Raw genomic sequence first — 26,815 nt, forward strand, 5'->3', positions numbered from 1 at the left:
TAAATAATGTTTCCAGAAATCAAAGTGATGCTTTGAACGTGCAACTGCACAGGCCCATTTTACTTAAAAATGGACTTGAGCTGCATATGTTTTTTAAAAGTTTCGATTATGTCCAGAAACATTTTAAATAATAATCACAAATACATACAATACAAAATATATAAATATTGAGAAAAAAATGTTTGAAAATTCGTAATCTGGTTTTTCTCAAAAACCTGAGCGATTACAACCGCCCCATCTTTACAATTGCATTACCGCCATAATTACCCAGAACTTTTATCATTTGACTCCGTAACTCTTGCAATTTTCAAGATTTACAAACACAAAAAAATAATTTAAGGCCCAAAAAATCCATTCAGTTTTTTTAGTTTTACCAACTTCATTATTTAGAAACTGTCATGGATTTTCTTCTTTCCCTTTTGATCTACGAAACTCCGATGTTACGCTAATGAAACGTAAGCAAAACATAATTCGCTAATTTGATTGCTCTCAGCTCAGCTTAGCTTGTCGAACAGTGTTCACATTGAAACTTTTGCATATGGTTCGACAGTGCTACTTCGCATTAAATTGAAAAATTTCACAACAAAAGACTTTAATTTAAAACTATCAAAACCGTAGACCTAACTCAAATAACAGGGTTTTAAAATAAATATTTAATCCTCTTTTGCAACTCGGTAATTAATCGGGAACGCGGTAATTCGTGTTTTAAACGCGGCAGTTTAATAATGAATTCCTGTAAATCTGAACTTAGTATTTATCAACTTGTGTATATATGTATGATATTTTCTATTAGTGAATTATAGCGTAACAACTTCAATGAATTTAAAGGAATTTCGCGTCTGATGTACCTCCACCAGAAAATTCCTTGAAAAGCTGAAAAATAAATACGTAGATAAATTTAAGTGTCTTTAAAATGTCAGCAAATCCCCGATCGACGCTCTCAGTGGATTATGATATGGACTATGATGAGACTCATAATGTGAAGCTTCAAAGAATTAGTGTGGTTTCACAAGGTAGACAGAGCAGGATTAGTTGCACTCAGTGCGGCACAGTGCATCAGGGACTTTGTGAGATTCCTAAAGTAAGAGATTTATGAAAAAAGCTTTTAATTTTATTTAAAATAGTTAATCTGTTCATATAACGAGATAATCGTTCTCATATAGAACTGCATGCAAAAGCTGTCTTTTGGAGTTGATCTGAGCTTTGCTCATGATAATTTATCATTTTTCTTAGAATTTATTTTGCAGGTCGGAGTTTACGAGTCATAATTCATACGTTATTTTCATTGATTTAAGCTTAACCCGAAACTTCAGCAGCATAAATATGGATTATACAGCTCAGCGTTTATTCGTTTAGTAATTTCAAGCTTCCTTTTTCTGGACTGGGATTTCACAACGCACATAATGTTGAAAGATGGAGCAAAGCTCTTTATATGTTTAGTTATAAGATTAAAAATATTTTGTAATAAATTAGACTTATTGTGAGTAACTTCGATTTTATCGAACGCTTTTATTAAGTAAGTGAAGAGTGCAACTTTCAGTTAAGGAACTAATAAAGTTTTTTACGGCTTTCATACGCGACTTGAGCAAATTTATTCGAAGTTTTGAGCGTATTGTTGCGATTAAAGGTCGTCCTAGAAATCAAACCTCATAAATTCTCAAAGGACTTCAGATCCGGTGAATTCGCTGGCCAATCTAAATTTGTATTTTCTTTAGCTTAAAATATTTTCTGTATTCTTATACTTCGATAGGGCCTAGCAATATCCACAAACGTTAAGTTTTTCATACAATAGAAGAAACATCAATATCGATGAAAGTTCCATTATACATCTTCAATTTATTTATTTATCCTCTTACGAATAATATCAAACAACAATTCCTAACCATTGACCTAACAAAAACCTTGTATTTTTTAGCATTTAGCACACGTATGCATGTACATTTTTTTACCGCACTCAATTGCTGACTGAACTTCGCTGCGTGGCGCTCGTTCTACTGCAGTCAGCGTGTGGTAAAGAGTCACCTTTGCAGCTGTCACGTAACTAACTATAGTGTCATACACATATTCTTAATTTTATTATTATCCTCCAGGAGCTAGCACTACACGGAGATGAAGGACACAACTGGTGGTCAATAGTCTTCGCCCTCCTAGTGATCGGCCTAGTGATATCTGGCATAGTAGCTGCCATATTTTTAGTAGGATACGTCGACGAACTTCTCTATTGGCAAGGAGAAAGAATGAAGCTTGAGCAGTTTTTACAGGCAACGAAATCTTCCAGAGATTCATGAATTGAAAATGAATGTGATAATTGGTTTCCAGGGTGAATTAAATCCTAAACGCCTTCCCTCATCATGGATATCTTCCAGTCATTTCGTTTTCCAAGCTGATGATGGTAGCCTATCTATTTTAGATACTGATAAGAATTTTACCGTTTCGGTCTTAGTTACTAATCATACGTTGGTGAGTATATTCTTATATGAAGGAATAAGAGTAAAGTTCAATTATTCCGTTCTGTTTCAGAGACAATTAAACGTTAGAGGATACCAGTGTTCAAAAAACTTAAAATATGTACTTTTTCATCACAACGTTAAATCGGTAAGCACCAAACACCGTAGATAAATGAGTTCATATCTACTGGGGGTAGTTTTTTCATCACATGGTAAATTTATCACGAGAGAAAATTCGATAATGGATTGTCTACATTTTCACGGAAAATTGATAGATATTTCTTAACAGTGGATTGAAAAATTGCCGGTTATTAAAACTTATTTGTTTACTTTAATCTCTGTATAAGCAAATTGGCCTCTTACGAGCTTCAGTAGATTTGCGTGCATACCACACATTTCCCAAAACGACTTAAAAAAAGTGTCGGCTTTTTATGGTTTGGTACGTACCGGAAAACATACATTTCAACCCTTCAGGAACAATGTAAACCATTTACAAAAAAAAACGAATGCGTGACGAAAACAATTTGTTCCCGAGGCAGAGCTTGAAAATCCATAACTATTGTACTTAATTCAGTTGCCCTTCGTCCTATTACCCAATCTAATCGGCGTCTCATGCTACGACAAGTATCTAGTTTGTACTTGTTTGAACTACAACTGAAGTTGTAGTTGTACAAGTTCAATTGTATTTTTGGGAAACTTTTAATGGCTGGCTTTTCTGATTCAGATAATCTTAATAGGCTCTTTGAACATGCACCTATTAGTGATTAATTAACAGTAAATCTCTAACAGATTTTTTTACCTGAATTAAACAACACTTAGCTACCCTTCTTCTCATTATTATTATTTTGAATTATTATTACGTTTATCTATAATTTTTTTTATTAAAAAAAATTACCATTTCGCCTCGGATGTCTAGAACACATTTACAACAAAAGTAGTTAAATAATAATATTTGACCCTTTAGTCCTTTACATTTAACGAGTTTTCCAGCATTAATTGAGCTTTTTGGTGTTGCAGGTCTTTAGACAATCCTATACAGCGCATTATACTATCTATGACGTAAATAAAGAGTAAGTATTAATTGCACAAATAAATCTATCAACTAAGCGGTAGGTACACAGAACATAACATTTTCATACCTTATAAGCACGGATTACTCGTATTGTTATACTGCCTGAAAAGTGAGTAGGTACTTGTTACGTAATTTGGTACTTACTTATATGTACATACTCCATGACACTCCAGGCAAAATTTATATTCGGAAACCATACAGGGCGTTCCTTAATGTCCTGTTATCAGAGAAATATTCCTCAGTTTATGAAGAATAATTCGTGTAAAGATGCGTTTGCAGAGGTTTAAATTTCTTGTTATGGGGTGTTGAATTTATTCAGGGCCAATTTGCCACCCCCAAATTTTCCTCTGGTACCCCACTGACCACGCACAAAAAAAATTCTCTCGGCGTTGTCTTACACCAAACCGTTATCGAGTTATTTGTAAGAATGTGCATAAAAATATTTCACTTTCAGCTGCAATTCAGTGTTAACAGTAACTGCTATTTAGTGGAACTTTTTAAATGCATAGTGTTGATGTACAATTTAAATTTTCGATTTTTGTTGACCTTTTTGGGACAAATCCCAAGTGGTGATTTGCTAATATCTTATTGTTTCACGTGTAGTTTAAAACTGTGCGATATATGGCCTTTTCACAAACTTTAGAAAATGGTAGCAATAGAAATATTGACCTATAATTCTAATGAATGTTATCCTTTTTATCTGATACTACTTTGCTATCATCTGGAATAACTTCGGAGGTGTAACACTCATTTTGTAAATCATGGGTAAATGGTAAAATGTACTGAATAAAGCATTTCCGAGAATTTTCCTCCCAAGAGGACCCTGTCGTTCATGTTAAAAATATTCTTCCAATTTATTTTCGAGTTTGAAAAAGTTGATTTTTTCCCGACAGGCGTTCCCGAGATATGAACTAAGTTTAATACTGGTTTTCCTCATTTTGAAAGTGTCTCAAAATTAAGATTTTTCAAACTACATTTTTGGCCATATCGTTTTTTTAGCCAGTAATATTTCATATTTCTAATTGTTTCTGATGGTCCGCAATCGGTTTTCCTCTCTATTGGAACAGACCACTAGTGCATTCGGGCCTATTACTATCTCTATTCCTCAGGCTTCTTTTGCGTTTAGGAAATTTTGCATTCAAACCAATTTAACCAAACTTGCACCGGTTGTAGCTAAATTCACGATGTTTGGCACATCAAAGAGCTTTTTGACTGACAACAAAACCTTTATTTCTTACGTCTTAACTAAATTTTCCAGCTTCTTTGTAGTGAGTTCGTCTTGTGTTCTGATGTATATTTTGAAAATTCGTGTTAAAATTATTATATTTCGATAATGGTATTAACATCAAAATAAAAGCGAGAATTTTCTCATTTCAACTCGTACGTACAGAAATCTAAATTAACAAGTTTCCCCAGAGCACATACATGTATGTAAGTATCCAGTTGAGCCACGCTATCCAATGAAAACTTTCCTATCAAATACATTTTCGGAATAGAAAATTTGCTACATATATTTCGAAACACAATACGAATATAATACGTCCGTGAGACTCTTTGTTTTCCTCCCATTCCAACTGTGTTAAAAGCGTTATCTCTCGAACGTAGAATACCAAAAGATAAAATATTGTATGTTACATTTGGATTTCTATAGGCAAAGCATGTATTTGATATTTCGCAGTAATAGAACTTTTCATATAATACAACAAATGTTCATGATAATAATCAAAAACATCAACATATGTAACTCGATTTTGAAGTTTATGGATTAGTTTCTGGAGTTGGAGCAGTTGAATTGCTTGGTTGAACTTTCAGTTGAAGATCTCGAGGAACTAGAATCTACACGTAGCCATTAAAATTCAAATGTATTCAGATTATATTTCATATAATTTCATATCTACAGCTTAGTTCAGGTTGGTTTAGGTTAGTTTAATTCCTCCACATTAACACCAAACATGCAACGAAGTTTCACCAAACATTTTAATATTAACTAAATTTAATGAACCCTGTTGTTAAACTTTAAATCCCTTTTAAAAAGAACCTAGGAGGGTTATTTTGTCAATGTTTGTTCTGGGATGCGTTGCGAAGTCGTTAATGTCTATTTTTCTGGCGTTTAATTGCTCTCAGCTATTTAGGAAAAAATCAAGTCTGAGACATATTTGGAGCGAAATTCAACCACCCTCATAAATCAGATTTCTTAAGTCAGGAACATAATATCCAACATCTAAAAATAGGAGTGAATATCTCGTAATTCTGCCCTCTTTCAATATTCGATTGCAAATCCCTCGGAGCGCAACCAGAGAAATTGGACTTTATAGCGGTGGGAATAGCGTCTCGTTTCAGGAGACTTGATAACCTATATTAGAGGTCGTTCCTTTTTATACCTAATATCAGAAATTACCGCTAGGTATCGACTTTACCGGTTTTTATAGAATACGACTTTAAAACTTTGCAGCAGTTTATTTTCAAAAAATCTTGTTCCCGGTTGTCGTCCTCTTGTAAATATACCACTCACAGAATTAGAAGACATGGCGCAATCTTCAGTCATTTTTGAAATTCTAAAAACACGTCTCTTCATGATGAATCGGAATCACTGACGAACACTCGCTTTCAAAAAAGATCTTAATGCCACACAGGGCGAAGCAAATTGCCCTGCAAAATTGTATATTTCCAACCCACTGCTTTTGGTAGCTTCGGCTACTTTCGAACTCTTTTAGTAACCTCAGGTGGTCGCCTTGCTTGAAATCTCAAGATATCTATTGTACATTTTCGTTTTTTTAATCAAATTACGGGGTATTTTCGAAAAGTTGTCACCTGCTTGTAATTAATTTTAAAAATCAAAAAACCCTCGTACAACCACAAACGACTGAAAAAAGTGTCATTTCGGCTATTTTTGTGAAAAGTTTATTTCGAATAAAGCATCCCACTCCCGCATTTATCTGATTCGGCCATTTTCCTTTGAAAAGGCCTTTTTGCCTCTTCCGCTTTTTATGACGCGAAACTTTCTAAAGAAGTTTTTATGCAAATAATAATCGCTGCATTTTCCCCTTTTTATTCTCCTTCAGAGACAAATACTTTCAAATCGACCCTGCGGTGATGACTGCTGAAAGAAATTTATATCGAGTGAAAGTCTCCCGGGTGTGAGCGAGCTCGAATTGGAAATTTCCGTTATAGGGTGTTATAGGGCCATATTGAAAATTACAAAATTTATTTGACACATAATCAGAGTGATCTACCTCACGAACTGGAGAAGTTATGTTTCCCTAATGCCACCGGTGTGAGGTTTCAGAAGTGGGATATCGCCTTCAAAATCTAATTAATTTTCTTCAGGAGCAGAATCGTAAAATTAAATATCTAGGTTAACCGTATGCGCTCCCTGAAAATTTCCCTTGTCTTGGCACGCGACATAACATCCGCCGCCATTAATTTCTTGAAAGATAGTGATTGCTGTAGAAAGACCTTTAATTTAAACGCTACCCCTAGAATAAATAACGACCCGCGATAGGCAATTAGTTTTCATTTGAAAATTTAAATTTGCTGCATTTCTAGCTATTCTTTTCAGTCGAATGTCATGCGAAATGGGCTATTCCTTTGAGGAAATTTGCACGCAACATTTTGACCTGACCCTGCTAGATTGGGAAAGTAGAGAGGTGCGGTTCAGTCAGTTCACAGAGCTAGAGAATAGAAAATGAGAATAAAAAAGAGGCGGTACGCACAAGAGTGCCTTTGCCATGTACGTGTTTTGGGGTGTAACTCTTGGACCTCGTTGGATATCAAGGTTTGTTGTCCCAAGTACTCCGTTCGGGACGCGTGAAACCTGCACATTCCATAGCAACATTTGTACACATAATACGTTGCTCTAATGGGCGGTACTTTGTGCGACATTCGCTTAAATTCAATTAAGTTGAACCGTTATCCCGGTCAGTTCAAAGAATCAAATTTTTTTGACTCTAAAAATTTCCAGATGATCATTACACACAGTTAAAAAAATAATAATTAACTCGAATTATCAAATCAACACTAATTCGATCAACAGGGAGTGCTGATCGAATTAAGATTTTTTAAACTAAGATTAAGACATTTACTTGCAGTCATCATATACCCGTTCGACTAGAATCTTCTCCGAAGGCCCAACCGGAACGTCTTCAGTATGTCAACTGGCTGGGTGACACTACGTCACTACTGATAATCTTCAACAACGATATCTACTATAGGAGCTCCCCAGAAGATGAGACTGACACTAGGCTTACGTTTACAGGAGAACCTGATGTTGTTTATAACGGGATACCTGATTGGTTGTACCAAGGTATGTCACCTTAAAATCAAATCGGGTAAAAACGGTAACGGCATCATTCACAAAATTAAGAAAGACGAGTAGTCCAGTTCTAATCCACCGCGCGATAAAGCACCAAAACAATTCTCTCCAAACTTGAAATTTGATCACCTCCATCGAATTTTTCAAATTTTGAAACGGCATATTCTTGAACTCCAAATTGTGCAATTTTGCCCCAATTTAACCGACCCTTATCTCTTACGGTTATTGAGATCCTCGTGACGATTGAGACGATCATAAAGATCCTCATGAGGGTAAGCTTCAAAAGCGGACGCCCTGTGTACTTAACCCAATTGGCACATTCCATACCCATACATATTTTCGAAATTCAGGCCCGTGCGACTCCCCGTTATTTATACAAGGGGAGAACATCTTTTTCCATGCCAAACCAAGATTCATATCAACACTCGCCCAATTACGTTTACTTATGAAGTCTTTATTATGCAATTTCAGGCATATTATGAATAATTTGTCGCATGCAGACATAAAATACCTGTCTTAAATCTCTCGGCAGCTCTTCAACAGGTGAGTTATGCAGACCCAATTTTCCGCAGCGATGCCTGCCGCTTAAACTGATGCAACACGTTTCCTGTTTCCGATGTCCTGTTCGCGAGTGTCTCCATTACGTCTGCAAAAACTTGTTGAGCTCTTACCACTAAGATGTTAATCAAATTTGATAGAGATTTGCCTGTGAATTTCTCATTCATTAATATTCATTTCCTATCCTTAAATTGTGTTCTTCTTGTGTTGTTATGCGGATTTCTTCGAGTTCTAAGCGGCGCCCGCGATTTGAAATAATCTGTTAGGGCGACCATAAGGTCCTTGATGTGAGAACACGTACCGTGGATGAGAAGTCTTATCATTCCAAAGTCTACAAGTTTTTCGATCTAAACATATTTTTAGAGAATTCTAAGAGAGAATTCCTACATCTTTTTTGGTATTTTTAGGAAATTTCTTTTAACCCGATCTATTTTCAACCCATCAAACCCAAAACCCTATGAAATTTGTACTTAAATTTCACTAACAAATAGCATTTTTTAATTATTATGTTCCAGAGGAAGTTCTCCAGGCGTCTGAAGCCCTCTGGACCTCTTATGATGGCACCCACCTGTTATATGCCACTTTCAACGATAGCGAAGTTGGCATCCTGAATTTCCCCTGGTTTCAAACTGGGACAGTACTGACTACAGGAAAAGCCTCGTTAAGGCCTATGTCTTTTCCCTCTTCCAGAAGCGTTCGATATCCCACAGTAAGCACCATATATCCTAAAATACTGCAAAAATATTAAGTGATTTTTTTTTTACCTTCAGCCAGGAACTCCTATTCCGCAAGTCCAACTGTGGGTTTTAGATATGGCCAATGTGTCCGAATTGGAATACCATCAAGTCGTACCACCCAAAGCATTCGAGGGACAGTAAGTATTCTTTGTAATGATCCACATTAACAGCTCGATAAATAATTATTTTGGATTCACTGATTTTGCTGTTTAATTTCAACGAGTAATCGGGACCCGATAAGGGAGTTAATGTCCCTTTAAATGGCTGTCTGGAGGCGACCATAAATAACTTTCTTGGGGCGGGGAAAAATAGATGCTCAGACGTAGAAAACCAGTCATGCAATAAATATAGAGACAAATTAATGTTTGTTCATTAACAAAACTGGGGATTTGAATTTTGTAGTAATTGCTTGGGAATAAGCTTAAGGAACTGGATGGTATTATGTACCCGAATGTCGTTTAAGTAGACAATGAATAATAGGAAGAACATCTGCACGAGCCATTACTAACATTCATAATCATTCAATTATTCCTCTATGACCCAATTAAGCTCCCATTAACTGATATCAAGTGCCTCTGGTTGCCATGTTGTTTTAACAATTAAATATACGTCTACAACATAATTTGCCTCTTTACGAAGATAATCAAACATTACGCGAATGATATCACAATTACCATCTCTATCTCACTGTCGAAGGAGATTAATATTATTAGTTGAGCTATCAGCGCTACTTTATGACTATTGCCATTTTCATTACGCATTAGACAAACTAATTACATAAAAACATGTCATTCCTACATTGCCTTTCTTCCTTGATATTTAGGTTAGTTCAGGTCATTTAGTTGCGAAATCCCGAGATTGAAAGTGAAAATCATATAAAATATACAATTTATATTAAGTGTAAATTGAATAAGCACCCGCTTCGTGTCGTTCGTTCACATGCAATCAGCGTGCGGCAAAGGATCACTTTTCGCACGTGTTAAGTATAATATATTTCTTACTAGCGCATGCTTTATTGCCTTCTGTAAGTTTAATTAAGTGTTTGAGTTAGGTAGAAACAAGTACACGGGCGATAATACTCGTAATATATTATAATACAGGTGTGTAAAGAGACCTTTGAAGTACGCGTGAGATGTTGCAAAACACGACATGCAGCGAAGTGTTTTATAAGGCGATAGGGCTTTAAAGGCTCTTAGACACGAACGTTATATAATATTTTTCATTGCAAGTGCATCATTATTACAACTGATTAACTCTTTTAGGCGTCAAGAAGTCTTGTGCGTTTGTCAAAGAGTTTAGACATGCCAGAACTGAATTGTTAATAATATTTTTCCCCAGTAACCGGTCATGCATGGAACACCCATTATGATGTATGCGGAATCGACATTTTTTACCGCAAGCATGTCATTGCCTAGGGCTTGGCATTTCCCACAAAGTTTTTTATTACATGATATTATACGAATGATTGCATCAAAGGGATTTTTACCCCCTTTGGGAATAAATGATCCACTTTAATCCCTCGTAGGAGGGAGAGAAGTCGCTACCTCAGTCTGCCAAGGGTGAAATCAGCGTTTCACATTTTATTTCCTATTTTTTCAGAGATTATTACTTAACATCTGCAGGATGGATCGGTCAGAAGAACTCTCAAGTATCAGTGGTGTGGATAAACAGGGCTCAAAATTTAAGCATCGTTTCCGCTTGCCTGGCTCCGAACTGGACCTGTATTGAGGTTAGTGATCAAAGCCCTCCTGCAACTCCTCCAATCGTTATAAATTAGCTCGCCTAGAAAACCGCGGAATTGTTATGCTTCAGTTGCAGATGGCTCGTGAAACCATACTGTCTATTTGGTCTTTCAGGTAGCATATTGAGTTACATGCATTTCAATTAGATTTTGATGTTTAACGGTCACACTCATTCCGAGGCTCTAGCAGTATTATTTAATCCAGAAACGTGGTAAATAACTCTGCTTCTGCATGTTCACTGCATTGAAAACATGCACAGGTTACACTTGCAGGATAATGTATTAAATTTCTTGAATTTTCATTAAACGTGCAATTTGTACCAGCTGAAGTTGCCAGCCGAACTAGAACACCGAAAGTTCAGAAAATCGTTTTATCGAGGAAATTTGCGTGTGGAAATTAGGATCGGAAGGTACGTGCATGGAAGCAATTCAAACATAAGGGAGTTTTGTTTCAGTTAAGGGAAATGAACTTCAAAAGGGAACTGTACATATTTACCTCTTAATCTACAGTCATAAAACTGTCCATATTTCTCGAACCAAAAATTTTATAATGAGAAACGAATCTAAAAGCGCATGTTGGCGCCAGATATTACAAAATTTGATGAAGTGCTTAATCTTTTATTTACATACTATTTTGGTTGCACATAGCAGGGCTCGTTTAAATAATAATAATAAACTTTCAATAGTGTTTAAATATAATTGTTTTTTTATTTTCATTAATTTTTTGTTGCAAATAAAATAGTATACGCACCATGGTGGAAATTATTCTTGTCTGGGACCTTATGTAAGGCATATTTGCGCCAATGGTCAACATGTGACTTGTAGAATTTTTACCTTTGGAGTCTTTCCCTGTTAATAAATATTTGTTCTGTAATTGATATAGAGGAATCAAATAGACTGCTTAAAATATGTAGTTTCCCTTTACTTTTAGAATCGTATCGTGTTTGAAGAAATTCCCTATGAAATGCATAATTAGCAGAGACCTCTGAAAATAGCTTTAGAAGAATATTTTAAGCGCGATAGCAAATATGATAATATAGATCTAGGCAAATTATTTATATCCACATAAATCTAGATCCACGGACTCCTTAAATACTTCCTACATCTTTAAAATAATTTCTGACAAAACTGCTTTTCTTGCCTCGCCGTTAATGATTTATGGCATACTTGGCCTTATTTTGTACTTGAGAAATTAAGGTCAAGACATTAGGAGTAGAGGTTCTAAATGTAGATTACGGTGATGTTATCTCTATGTAATTATTATGCTTCTAATTTTGGCTAAGAAAGTATTAAATCTATCGGATTTGGAAGGTATAATAATGGTCTTTAAGGCCAAGACAAATTTGGAACATCTCCATAATTAACAGCGACGTTTTGACTGATGATTACCCTTGACTGTAAGTATCTTCACATGCACTTTTAGCAGGACAGTGAAAAATCAGCCTTTAGTTATGAATATACTATGGCATAGAGAAAAATCGTTTACTTATACCATTATTGTAGTCTTCTAGGGTTTTCCTTTAGGACAGTATTTGTATACACTATCGCCCTTAACCTGCTATTATTATACATAGTAGTTATTGCAAATAACGGTAATTTTCTCAATCATTAGGTTGTTGAGACAAATTATCGTTAAACATTGATACCATTTAAAATCCGGATTATCTTAAGAGGGAGAAATAAAAATCGCGTGTCTGCGAGCTACTAACCCACGTACGAGTGCGATTATCACACATGGCTAGGAAACACATACAAACGAGGTTACGAAGTAGGCACGCAAACTAATTATTACTTTCAGTCCCAGTTGTAAATACTCTTTGTCATTTAACTTATTTTGCACTTCAAAACTCATATGCGACCACAATTCTTAATCAAGATTACTACCTCATGGAATATATTAAGCTCTTGAGCTGAAATATTACTATTAACTTCCAGAGTCACACGGAGCGAGCCCTGGAGAGAGCATGGCTGGAGGCACAAGAACATCCCATATTTTCTCCTGATGGTGATAGCTTTTTAATGCTAGCTCACGTTCAAGAAGGGAGCAGAGAAACCTACACCCATATTAAACACATAACAGTGACTCAGCAACATATCGCTGTGCTCAGCCACGGACCGCATGAAGTTAGTAAAATTTTGGCCTGGGATACCACAAGTCATCTAATGTAAGTGGGCTTTATCGTTTAGTAATTTTGGATATTTGGTTTCACCGGAATATAATGAAGATATTGATTACGAGTTTAATCGAAAATTAATTGCAAGATGGTAGGGCAGTGAAAATAGTTTTGAATTAATATCAGAGCGATCACGGCTAGGAATTTTATAATACAGGAATTGCTAAAACTCCAACCGCTACTTGCAACCCTTCTTAAGTCTCATCTAAGTTTATTCAAGAGCACTTGCCTCAATTAAGGATATTAATAGTCTTAGATAATTAACATCTGGTTTTGCAACTATTTATTAAATAATGGTATTTCAAGTTAGTATAATTTAAACATTATTTTCGCCAATGTAACAAGAAATCGATGTGTTGTGGTAAGAGTCGACGAGGTAATTTGCCGCCCCAAAAATATATTTTCCAAGTTAAGTTAAAAGATTTTTCCCTTTCCATGTACCGAAGCTTCCTGCTATTCATTCATCTCGCTTAGGAGTTACTGATAATTAAAATGTCACTAATTTATCTAAACATGCAAAAATTAAATAAATTTTAGTCATAAACTTAGTCACAAAAGTAAATATTGAAAATATCGACCAGCAACATCCATGAACAAAGGTGGGGTGTTTCAGGTAAAATAATTATTAATGGGAGTGCGCCCATTGTCATGTGTCCCATACCTCACAAATGTTTCCTCCAATTTTAATATATTCCGATATTTTTATAAGAAAGATTTATCTAAAATAATTTATGAAGAGACTAGCTTAGTACTTAGTGGTTCAGTCTCATTTTCTGACAATATTTGGTTACATCGTTACTAAATTGGTCTGTAATTCGCCACTATCTTGAACGTTCCCGTATATGCATTCTCATCAAACTAATGATATTTTAGATGGTATTTAGCTACAGAACAACATAAACCTGGTCAAAAACACCTGTACGTTTCTCAAGACCCCACGACTGATGATCCTCGTCGTTTGGAATCATCCTGTATCACGTGTGATCTAGGAGACGTGCTATGGAGCAGTAGATATCTTTATGGAAATTGTAGTCATTTTAATGCTGTGGTAAGTTTACTGTATCCTAAATTGAGATCTCAATAATGAAATATTCATATTTTACCAGAGCTTCAAATATCTGATTTGCAGAAGCAGAATAATATAAAACGTAATATCAATAAATTTGAGCAAATCCCTAAAATACCCTTAATTCCTGCTCATGAGATTTTATTAATCTCTCGATACTAATTTAAATCCGAGCATATGTTCTAAGGGTTATTTGTGCTGAGAACTTAGTTCATTTTATTTAAATATCTCGGATAGTTTCTTACTTGCAAATAACGGCATTCGGTAGGGTCCAACAGAGTGAAAATTTGAAATAGTTCGTATTTTATTCACTAATGAAAATGTCCCTTTCTTAATGTACCCTAATTCCCTCCCTCTGAAATATCACAGCACAATCAAGTTATTAAAACGCCCGTATTGTGCGAACAGCATCAAATACTAACAAAAGAGTTTTATGTAGAACAAGTGCTGCAAAAGAATTGGTTTACTTTGTTCAAATTTCTGTCTCAATATCCAATTGAAAACGATCAAGGATTGGTGGAATGAAACTCATTTAAACTTTGTAACGAGAAGTAACTAAGACGAAACAGGGTCGATCTAGAACAGATGCCGACTTGAGGAATTGAAACCCGTCTAGAATTTAAGGTATTAGGAACGACACTTTGCTAGTTTTCGAAATTTGACCTGAAACTTTGAAAACGTTAAATTGGGTCAACTTTAGAAACTACGGTTTTGCAAATTGTTGCACTGCACTTGGTTACATGGAACTGGGAAATTGCTTAATATGCCAATTCATGAATGAATAAGCATTGAAAATGGCATTAATGTGATTTGATTAATTTTAAATTTGTATTGCCTCATTTCAATTTGAACAATTAAAGTGAGAATTTTCTGGTGACTAAAGAGATTTCGTTTCCTAACTAGTTACATAAAAAAATTCGGCATCTTCATTTCAAAACTCAGCTTGAATAGGGTCAAATGTATGCCATTTTCTAAAGAAGTTTTTATCATACTGATTAGAAAATATGATTTTACATATCTCGGAACAAATTGCAGGCTCTTACGCCCGTTGTCCCGTAAAATCCAATTTGTTACCAAAAGTGATGCACTTCCAAATTAGTCACATAAGTAATTACAGAATAGCCCGTTTGGAAGCGAAAACCCTCTAGTCCCATCTCATATTCACCTCTCATTCCCTTCTAGATCAGTCCACAAAATGGTACGTACCACGCACCATTTTATGTCCTCCAATGTGAAGGACCGGGTCTTCCACTAGCTGGTATACACAATTCAACCAGTCATAAACTCTTGAAGATATTATATGACACTAGGATCACCCAAGGGGCACTTTTGCAGGATCTTGCAATGCCTAAGAAGAGGTCCTTTGAGGTATCTATAAAAAATCTTATTCAACCCGTGTCATGCTCTTTTTATAATTTTCTTAGATTCCACTACCACAAGGCAATTTAGCTCAGGTGCAGTTACTATTGCCCCCCTCGTGGAGGGAAGAATTGCGAGATGCAGCATATCCTGTAGTTGTCGAAGTGTAAGTTAATGATCATGTTCGTAACGATCATGATCAAGTTAAGTGTCAAATAGCAAGCCTCATCATGTCTGAAAATTACAGAAATGGTAGGCCAGGTAGCAAAGCAGTAACCGAGGAATTCCTAGTAGATTGGGCCACTTTTATGTCGAGCCATTGTGATGTAGTTTATGTTAAGTTAGACGTAAGGGGGTCCAGGGGACAGACAAATAGAGCCTTATATCACCAGCTTGGTGGCGTGGAGGTAAAAAATCTGATAAAAGGAATTTGTAGTCGTTAACGTGTTTGGGAACCTAGGTGGAAGATCAACTCTCAGTAATAGATTACCTTTTGAATAAAGACCACAAGTACCATAAATACTTAGACCAATCGAGGATAGGGATATGGGGATGGGGATATGGTGGCTACGTCACGACAATGGTTTTGGGCATGGGCAATCAGCAGAAGGTTTTCAAATGCGGCGTTGCAGTGAACCCCATAACTGACTGGCTGTATTACAGTATGCATTCAAAAAATCGTTTTTCGGAGAAATGTAATTAAAAAAATTTGCAGATTCCGCTTTCACGGAAAAAATCCTCGGCTTCCCCGCAGAAAACTACAAAGGTTACGTTGAAGCGGATGCTACTCAGACGGCGAAAAATATACCTCGAAAAGCTTTCTTCCTTCTTCATGGAATGGCCGATCTTACTGCCCCTTATCAACACAGCATTCTGCTTTCTAGGGCTCTAGCGGAAAATGGGGTATTGTTTAAATATCAGGTAATATTACCACACAGCCACAAGTACCAATTTTATGTCTTTTAATTTCACAGAGTTACCCCGATGAAGGTCACGAATTATCCGGAGTACTAGAACACGTCTACAGTTCGATGCAAAACTTCTTCGAAGAGTGCCTTAAGCTCGATACTGAAGAGCGCGAACCTCTCGAAACTGAGGACACCTGAAATTGGCTGAAACACCTTTTGCCCTATCACAGTCACGTGACGGCTTTTAGGAGACTTTTCAATAGGAGTGAAGGGATTTAATGCTCTAAAAGCCGAGTGCTTTTAGGGTGCACTAAAGACTGCGAGAGGTAGTGAAGTTGGTTCATGAAGTTGATTCATGAAGGAGGTATTAGGCTAATCCGTTAATTGGCATTGAGTATTTTTTAGAGGAGTATTTATCAGGGATTTCATGTGATTTGGAGTAAATTTTTCTGTATATTTTTCTAATTAGGTACACGGAAACATAATTTTTTGATGAGAAACGAGATCGAAAATGAGTCATTGTTCCTTAACCATTCCCATATCCATTTTCTGCAGCCTTTCAGTTATCAATAGGCCTGCAAGGAGTCTCTAAAATAAAACTTTTTATAATGATAACTTGAGATTGACTGTCTTCCTGGGCAATACCGATCAAGACCAGATTGCTGCCAGCGGTGAGTATGTTTTTCACTTTCATAACTGAAACCAATGATTCAATTTATTTGAAACACAACACATTATTTCATTAATTTTGTTTTAATTTATTTTATTAATTTCTCAACTTCGGGTTCTATTTCAAACCATCTTCCCGGCTTTATTCCAAATCACATTTAAACTAAGACCAACGCAAAGATCAAACAAGTCTTGCATTACAGCTACAAGCAAGTTACTGTTAAAGTGTTCTCGAAAATCAAACCAACAAAGTTAGCATTGTTTTGCTAAAGATAAGCCTGACGATTTCTATAAAAGTTGTAGAAGCATTATTGTACCTGTAGTAGGTCTAGAGAAGTACTCACAGTGGTTATAGTGAATGTGATAAAGCATAGAAAGGACAATATACTATTAGAGTTCAAATTGGAAAGGCTCGTTAGAAATCGTAGAACTTCACTCCACTCTAAAGGAATATTAGAAGAAATCCCCAACCACGGTTTTCTATAGGACTGCTTGAAATATAGTTTAACGTGTAACTTAATTTCTTCCACTTACTCGTAGATAGCTAATTAGTATCTAACTTAATGTACTTAGATAAACCTCAAATCCCCAACCAGCCACTTCTATCACCGAAGAATCTCTAGGAACAAATCGGACTTCTAAAGATTATTTCTACGTATAGTTATAGAAGTGAATAGACAAGAAATACAAGGTATTTATAATTACTATGGTAATATAGATGGTTTATTTTGTATATTCTCATTAAAACGTTTCAATAGTGTATAAAAGTAGTTGTAGAATGCGTGTAAAAACTTTGTATTTCTACGACTCGTTTTGTAATATAATGAAATAGATAGATATATTAATTGTTACATCTTTTAAATATTTGTTAAGTCGTATTACTGAAGTTAGAAAAGCAACAGTCAATTATGTATTATTCCAGTAATGTTTGTGAGATTATAAAGGAGCAAGTTTTTCTCTGATGTTTGTTATGGGCATGATAATCTTGAATGAAGTAGATAGGTAGGGATGGTATGAGTTTAAAACACTGATGAAAAAAAGAGGAAATTTTGCTCATCATAATTATTTGGAGCTTATACAAATTCAAAAAAAGGGTTGTGAAAATAAACTTTTTTTAGCGTGAAAGTGTTAGCTTTTGCGCTCATTCCCTCTCGTAAATACACGGTGACCACAAAAATAGCATTTTATTTTTATGACTTTGTATAGGTGATAGGTACTAATGTCTTGTCGAATATGCACAGTTCATCACCAGTTTGTTTATTTCTGCTTTAAGTATACTAATTTTTGTCAGTTATTTTTATGGTCACCCAGTGTATGTAGTATAATTTAGTATTTGACAATCTGCATGAATTTCTTAAATCAAATTTCCTAATACCCTACTTCCGTCTAGAGACCAAGACCATCCACACATAGATTTGAAATATATATATGGCGAAGAAGGTAAGGTGCAGAATTAGGAAGTGAAATATTGAGTGATTTATAGGTGGTTTCAGGGTGTCGTATCACATTTCGATATCTCTTACAGACTCGCCGATGAGTGGTAAGAAAAGCTTGAAATTCAAAGAGTGTCTAGTTTTAAAAAGAAGTCAAATGCACATCCGCCAATGGGAAAGTTCGTTCGTATATCAGCCTCTTTACACCCACACGACGGCAAAAATTTATATTTTATTTCAATTAATTTGAAATTAAAACCCATAAAAATAAGAAATATGCGACATACTAGTGTCACTATCTCAAAAACTGCGGATTTTTTTCTGCCTTTTGGGCAACTCTAGAAATTTAAACGGTGTGCACTTAGTGTGTACTTTAAGTTAATATTCATCACCAAGTTACAGTCGATCATCTCGCAAGCAAGTCACCTATAATTGATCATAGCGAATTGGGTATAAATAGCTATGCACAGCCGTCTCTTTTCGATTGATCAATACACCCCCAGGGGAATGGCCCCCGAGAAGGGGATAATCATCCTATCCCTCGAAACATTGTCTCTTCTACTGTTGCCCAATTACTTCAATATAGGAAGATCATTGGATAAGATGTGCCTTTTATTAGAATTTACCCCCTTATCCTTGTCACAATAGTGGTAATAGGAATTGATTAGCATCACCAATAAAAAGCCAATTGATAGTGTACTGTGAAAATATCTTTAGATCGCCACCCTGTATACTACGCACATTCTGTATGAAAGTATTTATGACACATAGATGTACCTGTAAGTGACGAAAACCACACAGTGATATATTGACTAGCAAAAGAGCTATGCATCCAGCGCCCGCCCTTCGATTACCCTGTATATTAAAGCCAGGTTCAGGGAAGAAGGCTTTGCCAAATCAGTTAACTGTACAAATTGACAATCACATAATCAGTCCTGAAATATTTTATATGAGGTTGTAACTGTTTGGAGTTAATGATATCAAAAATTAATTTTTCTTTTGTCTCAAATCAAGCAGAACAATGAGGCTGCCTGGAGATAAAGTGAGGTAATCTTTAATCTTAAATTTTTCAACATTTTGCGAAAAAAATTATGGAAATCTTGGTATCAAAATGCAGCAATCGAAAAACTATCCTGAACCAATAACATTAAAAGAAAATAAGATGTACATGGATTGACGAATTTTAGTTACGCATTAGTGGTCTTAGTGTGAATGGTCTTTGATCCACCCTTAGTTCTTCTATAACTAATGAAAATGATTATCAAATACTAAAACTATGTTCCTCTCCTTTAGTTTTATTTCAATCTCTACATAGCTATGCTGTAATCGCAGATCAGACAATCTGAACATAAACTATAAATATCGACATTTCGACATATAATTATTGAAAACTTCTCGCAATTTACTCGTTCAAACCATAAAAGTTATTTAATTTTAATAAACTTCAAAAGATCCAACTAACGAAGACAGGAAGTTTTCAATAATTCAGAAATTCCGTAGGAACTAAGAAACAAGGCTTTTCTACTATCTAAGGATTATTTCTAAAATATCTAATAACTGATTTTCACACTGTAAGCTGTTGACCTCACAATAAAATATGTTACCTTCTACGAATAAAAATAACTTTCGTGAGAGCAAGTCTTCCTAAATTTGTATAAATTATGTGTGTGTTTCAATAGGTATGCAATTTGTATTTCAATCAAAAAACGTTATTATTTTTGTGAGAATTTTAGTCAGCTTATGTTAGTTTTATTTCCGTTATTTGCCTACATGTTGAAGATATTCAAATGTACCATATGATTATTAAATCAAAACAATCTAAAATATTTTCAATCCTCTCAAAATTCTCGTTTTTCTCAAAATATTATTAACTGTTGTACGTCATCCGTGGTAAGTAATAATAAAATACAAAACACCAACTAAGGATAAACATTAATTTTTAAGATTGCAGCTACGTTAGAAATCAAATGTTAAACGTTTTCGTTTTTGTAATATCTATTAAATTATGGAAATAAATGATTAAAGTTTACTGCTAATTCTAATTATTCACTTTAGGCTCTTACTTCTAGGGAGATACGAACAATTATAATGAAAATAATTTCACATTGTTTCCGAGGTTAAAATTTGTTTGGAAAATCTGAAATCTGAAGATCTGTGCAATTAGCTGAAATATCATAACAACGCCCTTAGGCAGTCTAAGCTTAAACGATGGGGGATAAAACCCCCATCGTCTAAGGGAGGATAGTACAGTGTAGAATGCTACATGTATGGAAGAGGTGGTATGGAGCAGTAAAATTTTAATATGAGTGAAGACATACAAATCTCGAGAAAAACCATGAAAAACAGAAAAAAACTTTATTTCTTTCTTGTAACAATAGAAATATTCTCAACTTAAATCAATATTTAATTTTGTTTGCTTTACAAATGGCAAACAGAAAGGTTTTCATCCTCTTTCATAGCAATGCACTCAATCATACTCCTATCTTCCTCATTCAAATCAGCCTTCGAAAGATCATAGAAACCGTACTCACTACCGCCAATGTCTTCATCAAGAAACTCTGAGGGTATATCCAAAATAGACAACCTCTCTCTGCTACACCTTGTGAGATTTGAGGTGCCTTTTACATTTCTCACACTCTCGCTGCTTCTGGGCATGGGAAAAGTTAACAGTGATGATGATAAGTATTTTTGCAATTTGGCTTTGAAGTTGTTGAATTTGTAAATAAGCCTCATTGAAGTGGATCTAGAAAGCCTGGAGGTTACTGCCAAGGACGAGGTGCTGTGAGAATTTTTTGAGAAATCGATGATTGGAAATGTTTCTCTTTCAGGGAAAGTTTCAACGTAAATGGTTGAATTATCTGGTGGTGCTTTTTGAAGTTGATGAGGTCGGCTCAAATCCATTCTGCTCGAGTTGTATTGGGAATATCCGTTAAAATATTTCGGGGCCTTCCCGGGCTTCGATGTAATTCTCTTCGATCTACTTGCGAAACTATTCGATCTCTTCTCGCACCTCTTTTTCTGCCCTTTTTTAACTCCCTTATTTGAGTTGTTCCGGAAAATGGGTAATTTAGGCGCCTGCAAATGTGTTTGATACTTGAATATAAAGCTCGGAAGTGTTTTATTTTTAATGCTACATACCCCTCTATGCATTTTTAAGGAACAATTTTCACGGGGCTGACAATGATACAATCAGCCCCAGTTTATTGACAATACAAGATTGCTTGACGGATTGTCAAATTTAATTTGCTTGGAATACCATTGTTGTTAAGTCATGCTATCATGAATGCAAAGGTAAATATGCTAAAATATAAAAGATCTCCAAGACCGACGCGAAAGTTGCCCATAAAGTTGCTTACATTCTGACAGATCTAGACCTCCAGACTTAAACGAGTTCTATAGGAGATTCCTAGTTCCAAATTTTCTATAGCAAATCAGCCCCAAAATATGTCGAATGGTGAAAACGAAATTTTTTATTAATTGCAATGTGTTTACTAACCTTAACGAACTTGAACTAAAGAAACATTTAAAAAAGAAATTATTTATGATGATTAAATAAATTCAACTCATTATTCTCCAACGCAGACACCAGTGAGAAGAAATAAAAAATGATTTTCCACAATCAATAGACTAAATAAAAAAAAACTCGATTATCCAAAATGAATTTAAATAAAGTTGCTGGAAAGGAACTTCACACTTAAATACTGATGACTGAGATATGTTTGAGTTTTCATTAGCCCTTCAATCCCCATTTTTACATTGTTTTTCAATAACGTCTTCAATTCCTCATTAATGCCAGGGTTTTCCTGGACACATTGCCATTCAAGCATGTCATTAATTTTCTTCACATCCCTATGGGTTAAATGTGTAGTGTCTCCCTCAAATTTTTGAATGTCAGAAGGAAACACCCCTAGCCATTTGGCTTTAGGGATGGCTAGATGCTGGGAAATGTGTGCGCTAGCCTGAAATATTCATCGTTCAACATACACTCAGTTGGATAATTAATTGCTTCCTAGCTGATTAAAACCAATAACAAAAAAGGAAAGTCCAAAATGTGTGACTAAGTTTCAGAGTGACTAAAATAAGACACTCTGAGAGTCTTTTCGAATTTCTATTTGAGCAGTTCCATATTCTCATGACGTCAAAATGGCACATTTTGACGAAATTATAATATTTACAATAATGATTAAAGTTCTTGTTAGTTTTGACGTCATTCAAATGCGGAATTGTCTTGTTCAAATTTGGATAATAAATGGTCTGGAAGTTTCTAATTTTGTAAACTCAAAATGAACTCACAATTGAGCCAAACCGATAATTCAGCATTACAGCTATACCATCTGGATCAGCATCAACAAGGATGAAGACTGGAACTGAAATTAGCATCCACAATTTCTTTAGGAAAAGCTGAGTGATATTGTCTGGAAAACCTTTGCCCTACATCGGGTAAGAAATTGTTTAGGAATTTTTTAGTTTTTACAGCTAATATGGCTCACTGTGATCAAAACGAATGGTCGCGGTAACCTGTTTGGTAAGTCTTCTTCCAATAATTTATGAAATATTGACTCCTTCTCTACAACCATAATAAAATATGCGTTTGATTGTACCTCGCATATGTCGCATATATTTATAGGTATTGAAGTACCTGAAAATACAAGCAATAATAACAATGAGTTTTCAATGAGTCCTGAAAAAGTGGGTACACTTAATTTTTACAATGATTATGTTTTTCTTAATAGAGAGTGAAAAAAATCTTTCAAATAACGTATGGCAAGTCCATGCTAACAATTTATGAATTTAGGAATTGTATTTGTTCTTGGAAGAGGGTTGATGATACTTTGCAGAATGCCATTTTGAAGTCTAAAATTGGCATAATTTATTTTTTTATCCGTATTAATTAAGATACTGAATTTCTTCCATTTGGCTGAACCGTACTCTATGAAAATTCGATGAATTTCATGTCGTGCATACCCGGTACACTGCAATCTATAGATTCGCCATTTGTCAGTATTATCTTAATGTCACCATAGACCAGGCCTTTCTGGGTGGTTAAGTTGAGGGCCCAAGGGCCAACTCCCAACATCCTACATATGGTTCTGATGACTCGATCTGTGATGCCTTGAGTTGTTACCATTGGCTTAAGCATGTAATAAATTTCCCTTAAAATAATCGTTATCTCAAGAATTAATAGGAAATTCATAAACATCCCCAAACTTTCACTTACACTCACTCAATCCCACATTTAACTCATTCTAATCCAATTTGACAAACATATCTAAAAATATGCCTTTATAAGTAAGGGCGAGAGCTTAATTAAAGTTAGTGGAAATATAATATGAGTATAAGCGAATGTTGGTGGTCGTTTCTGAATTCCACATTACCTATACGCAACAAATTTACCTATCTAACCCAATTTGTATCTTTATTAATAAAAAAGTAAATAATAAATTAGGGTAGATAGTCACCACCCTGTACCATTACTACCTACATAATAAAAACCCACCTTTTTGTTACTTTTGTTCTAGTTTCTAACAGAATCCTTATCTTGTTCAGTATAAACAGAACCAAATTAAATCGTGGCCTTATTATCGAGCTGGTTTTAAATTTGGCAAATTTTTTCTGATAGTGAATATGTTCTTTCATTTGATACCTATAATTAATAATAATATCCTATTACATTATATGAACACATCGTACATAGTATCTCTAAAAGTTCTTTACAACGCTCTGCCATCTAATGACTGGGAACACATTTTCAATGAATACCGTCAAATTAGCCCCGAAATATGCCAAAAGATGCGAAAGCCTTTCGAAAAAATCTTGCTTTACTTTAGGAATATAATGAACAGCATTTTGAACAATTAATTTAAATGTTTTTACGCTTTATGCATCATAATAATGTTTATACAGAAATAAACGATTTACTCGTCAACGGTTGTTTAAAAGTAAGATATTTTGGTATTACCATAAAGCCCTTCAAGAAACCTTTAATTTGATGTATGACTCGACCTTCTCTTGCCATTTAAAATTTTGGAGGTGATTCTTCCATTGCCTAGGATTTGAAGAAAATCACCGTCGATTTATTATAATTAAAAAACTTTCTCCCTCCATATTAAAGTTGACGTGTCCTAGTTTTTTTTACATAACTTTTCATCAACCAAGAAAACAACTTAGTTTCGTTTTAATTGGAGCACCCTGTATACCTTTGTCCCTTTTGTGTTATGATTGTAGAATTTTACGTAGTTTTAGGCTTTGAGGGATATAGAGAGCGGGTAATTCTAAGAAGTAAATTTGGGTTTTCAAACGCGCTTTCTCCAAAGTCGTAAGAAAATGGGGACCGGAACAGTAGCATACCAAATTCAAAATTTGTTGTTTTTTTAAAAATACACCTGCAACATCCTGTAGTATGTAAACGACAGCACTCACCTACCGTCCTTAAATGTGTAATTCGAGGCACTATCTTTAGGTATACAGAAGTAGGGCACACGACCATTTTCAAAATCATCTAAGACATTGAAAATAATCTTATGAATGGAAATTAACAATTCCGTGGTATCAACATCTTCAGGTACGGAATCAGAAAACCTCGAGAACAGCAATTTTCGATTCTTGCAAAGTTTGTCAATTTCATCTCGCAAAATTTTCTGGTATTCAGATAAATTTCCTGTGGTTGACAACACGTCAGATCTTGTTTCGTCTGTAAAAAAGCGAAAATATAACACGGTGTGTCCCATTTTTCACGCCCCAGGTTTCCATTGGATAAATTTATTACTGTCTTTGCATCTACATTATTCTTATTATAACTATTCAGTGCTCATTCAAGTCGTTAGTAAATGATGAATCTTATTCTCAATTAGTTTTAACTGAGAATAATTTACACCTATTTAGGCGTGAGGCCTTATTGCCAAATAGGATTAAAGGAAAAAAAAACAATGCTGCATAACAAGGTTAGATAACACATTTGTTTTACAATGTAGTCATAAAACTTAATTTGTTATCGGCACCATTGACCTGGATTCAAGCCACTGTACTTTTACCACAATGTGATACGTCACACTACTTTAAAGCAATATAAACCCACAAATATTTGAATCAAACGCATTTGTTAATATACAGGGTGTTCTATTTAAAAAACGCACCTTAGGCAGATTTAGTGTCTAATTGTAAAAGCATTGGTTAAAAAATAAAAATGTCCCTTAAAATTTAAGTTACTCTTAAAGTATCCGCGCAGTTGGACACAAGCGTTATTTAATTCAATCCTTGGTGATTTTTTAACATTATTGCGGCTTATCCGGGCATGTTTGTAAATGCAGTCTCACTTTGCACATAATTATAAATTATTGCTATATAATAAATTCTTGCTACCTGTTACATATGACGTTGGAGTCGAAATACTTTCGCCTTCTGCACTGATCTCACTTACTGATGTATTGTCTGCAAATTCTCGACGTGTTAACTTCTCTACAAATTTATGTTCTGGTGGTTTGTATTGTCCTTTACAGATAGGCTTGTCTCGTTTTTTTACTGCAAATATTTTTTTCTTGCCTTTACGGTACCTGAAAAGGTATAACATACTTTAGCACTATTTTATATACATTACATTTCTTATTTTACGAATACGGTTTAAATTTATTTATTCATCAAATTTTTGAAACCATTCAAAAATGAGTATAGTCCATTCATTTTTTATTTGCAGCAGAGTACACCTTTCATATTTGACATATTCCCCCTGTATACTATGACAGACATTGACCCCCGGTGTAAAATCATATTTCAGTCAGATTAGCTTAAATAAATTAAGTCCAGTGGAAACTTATGACAATAATCTCGTCACCTTTGTAAATTGTAATTTTTGGCAAATCTTTTATCATGTCAAAGCAAATAAAAAAAAGGCTAACGAGATACATTTAATTCGTAAACAGAATATATAATAGATACCAACCTTTTGATGTAAGTACACGCTAATACTTCTTCACTTTTCCTCACTAAATTCCTCTTTTGAGAATATTTTTTGTGGGTTTTCATAATTTGGGACCTTTCTTCTAACAATTGATTTAGCAAATTTTCATTATACAAAATGCAGCTTTCATTTAAAGTGTAAGATGGTTTACATATCCGTCTTTGAGATACAAGTAAAGGTGCTGACTTTATTTCAGGCATGTTTGTTAACATCTTCTCAGTTAAAGGAGATGTCGATGTGCCAGCAATACAATCACGATCAGGGATGCTGTTAATTTGTGTACCATTTATTGGAACAATATTTTGCTGTTTTTCTAAAGAATTTGAGGATGTTCCTGCTATCATCCATGCTTCCCTAAGTAACAACTTGGCATCCATTTCCTCCT

General features: G+C 34.9%; 2 protein-coding genes across 4 annotated transcripts in view; one reads left to right on the forward strand and one right to left on the reverse strand.

Annotated features, from left to right (window-relative positions):
- Positions 1-20,505, forward strand: part of LOC136414111 (dipeptidyl aminopeptidase-like protein 6) — a 44,647-nt gene extending 24,142 nt beyond the window's left edge. For 2 of the 3 annotated variants that reach the window (XM_066397934.1, XM_066397935.1), the window contains exons 4-19: positions 2,091-2,261; positions 2,320-2,460; positions 2,521-2,595; positions 3,465-3,517; positions 7,608-7,822; positions 8,905-9,098; positions 9,160-9,263; positions 10,726-10,855; positions 12,803-13,032; positions 13,915-14,089; positions 15,290-15,475; positions 15,532-15,632; positions 15,714-15,873; positions 15,927-16,128; positions 16,182-16,387; positions 16,441-20,505. In XM_066397934.1, coding sequence (XP_066254031.1) covers positions 2,091-2,261; positions 2,320-2,460; positions 2,521-2,595; positions 3,465-3,517; positions 7,608-7,822; positions 8,905-9,098; positions 9,160-9,263; positions 10,726-10,855; positions 12,803-13,032; positions 13,915-14,089; positions 15,290-15,475; positions 15,532-15,632; positions 15,714-15,873; positions 15,927-16,128; positions 16,182-16,387; positions 16,441-16,572 — 2,475 coding nt within the window. In that variant the 3' untranslated portion in view covers positions 16,573-20,505. Of the gene's footprint in view, positions 1-845; positions 1,082-2,090; positions 2,262-2,319; positions 2,461-2,520; positions 2,596-3,464; positions 3,518-7,607; positions 7,823-8,904; positions 9,099-9,159; positions 9,264-10,725; positions 10,856-12,802; positions 13,033-13,914; positions 14,090-15,289; positions 15,476-15,531; positions 15,633-15,713; positions 15,874-15,926; positions 16,129-16,181; positions 16,388-16,440 lie in introns of those variants that run through there. The other variant, XM_066397933.1, reaches the window with a different exon arrangement.
- Positions 20,506-20,816: 311 nt separating this feature from the next.
- LOC136414116 (uncharacterized) lies at positions 20,817-26,581 on the reverse strand. Its single transcript, XM_066397943.1, has 8 exons — positions 26,413-26,581; positions 25,836-26,026; positions 24,897-25,167; positions 23,974-24,120; positions 23,442-23,629; positions 22,967-23,115; positions 22,770-22,907; positions 20,817-21,551 (listed from the first exon to the last, which is right to left on the reverse strand). Exons 1-8 carry the CDS (start codon positions 26,493-26,495, stop codon positions 20,895-20,897), a joined length of 1,824 nt encoding a protein of 607 aa, XP_066254040.1. The 5' UTR covers positions 26,496-26,581; the 3' UTR covers positions 20,817-20,894.
- Between the last annotated feature and the right edge of the window lie 234 nt (positions 26,582-26,815).

The sequence above is a fragment of the Euwallacea similis genome, chromosome 16 (genome assembly GCF_039881205.1).
Source record: "Euwallacea similis isolate ESF13 chromosome 16, ESF131.1, whole genome shotgun sequence".
Lineage (NCBI taxonomy): Eukaryota > Metazoa > Arthropoda > Insecta > Coleoptera > Curculionidae > Euwallacea > Euwallacea similis.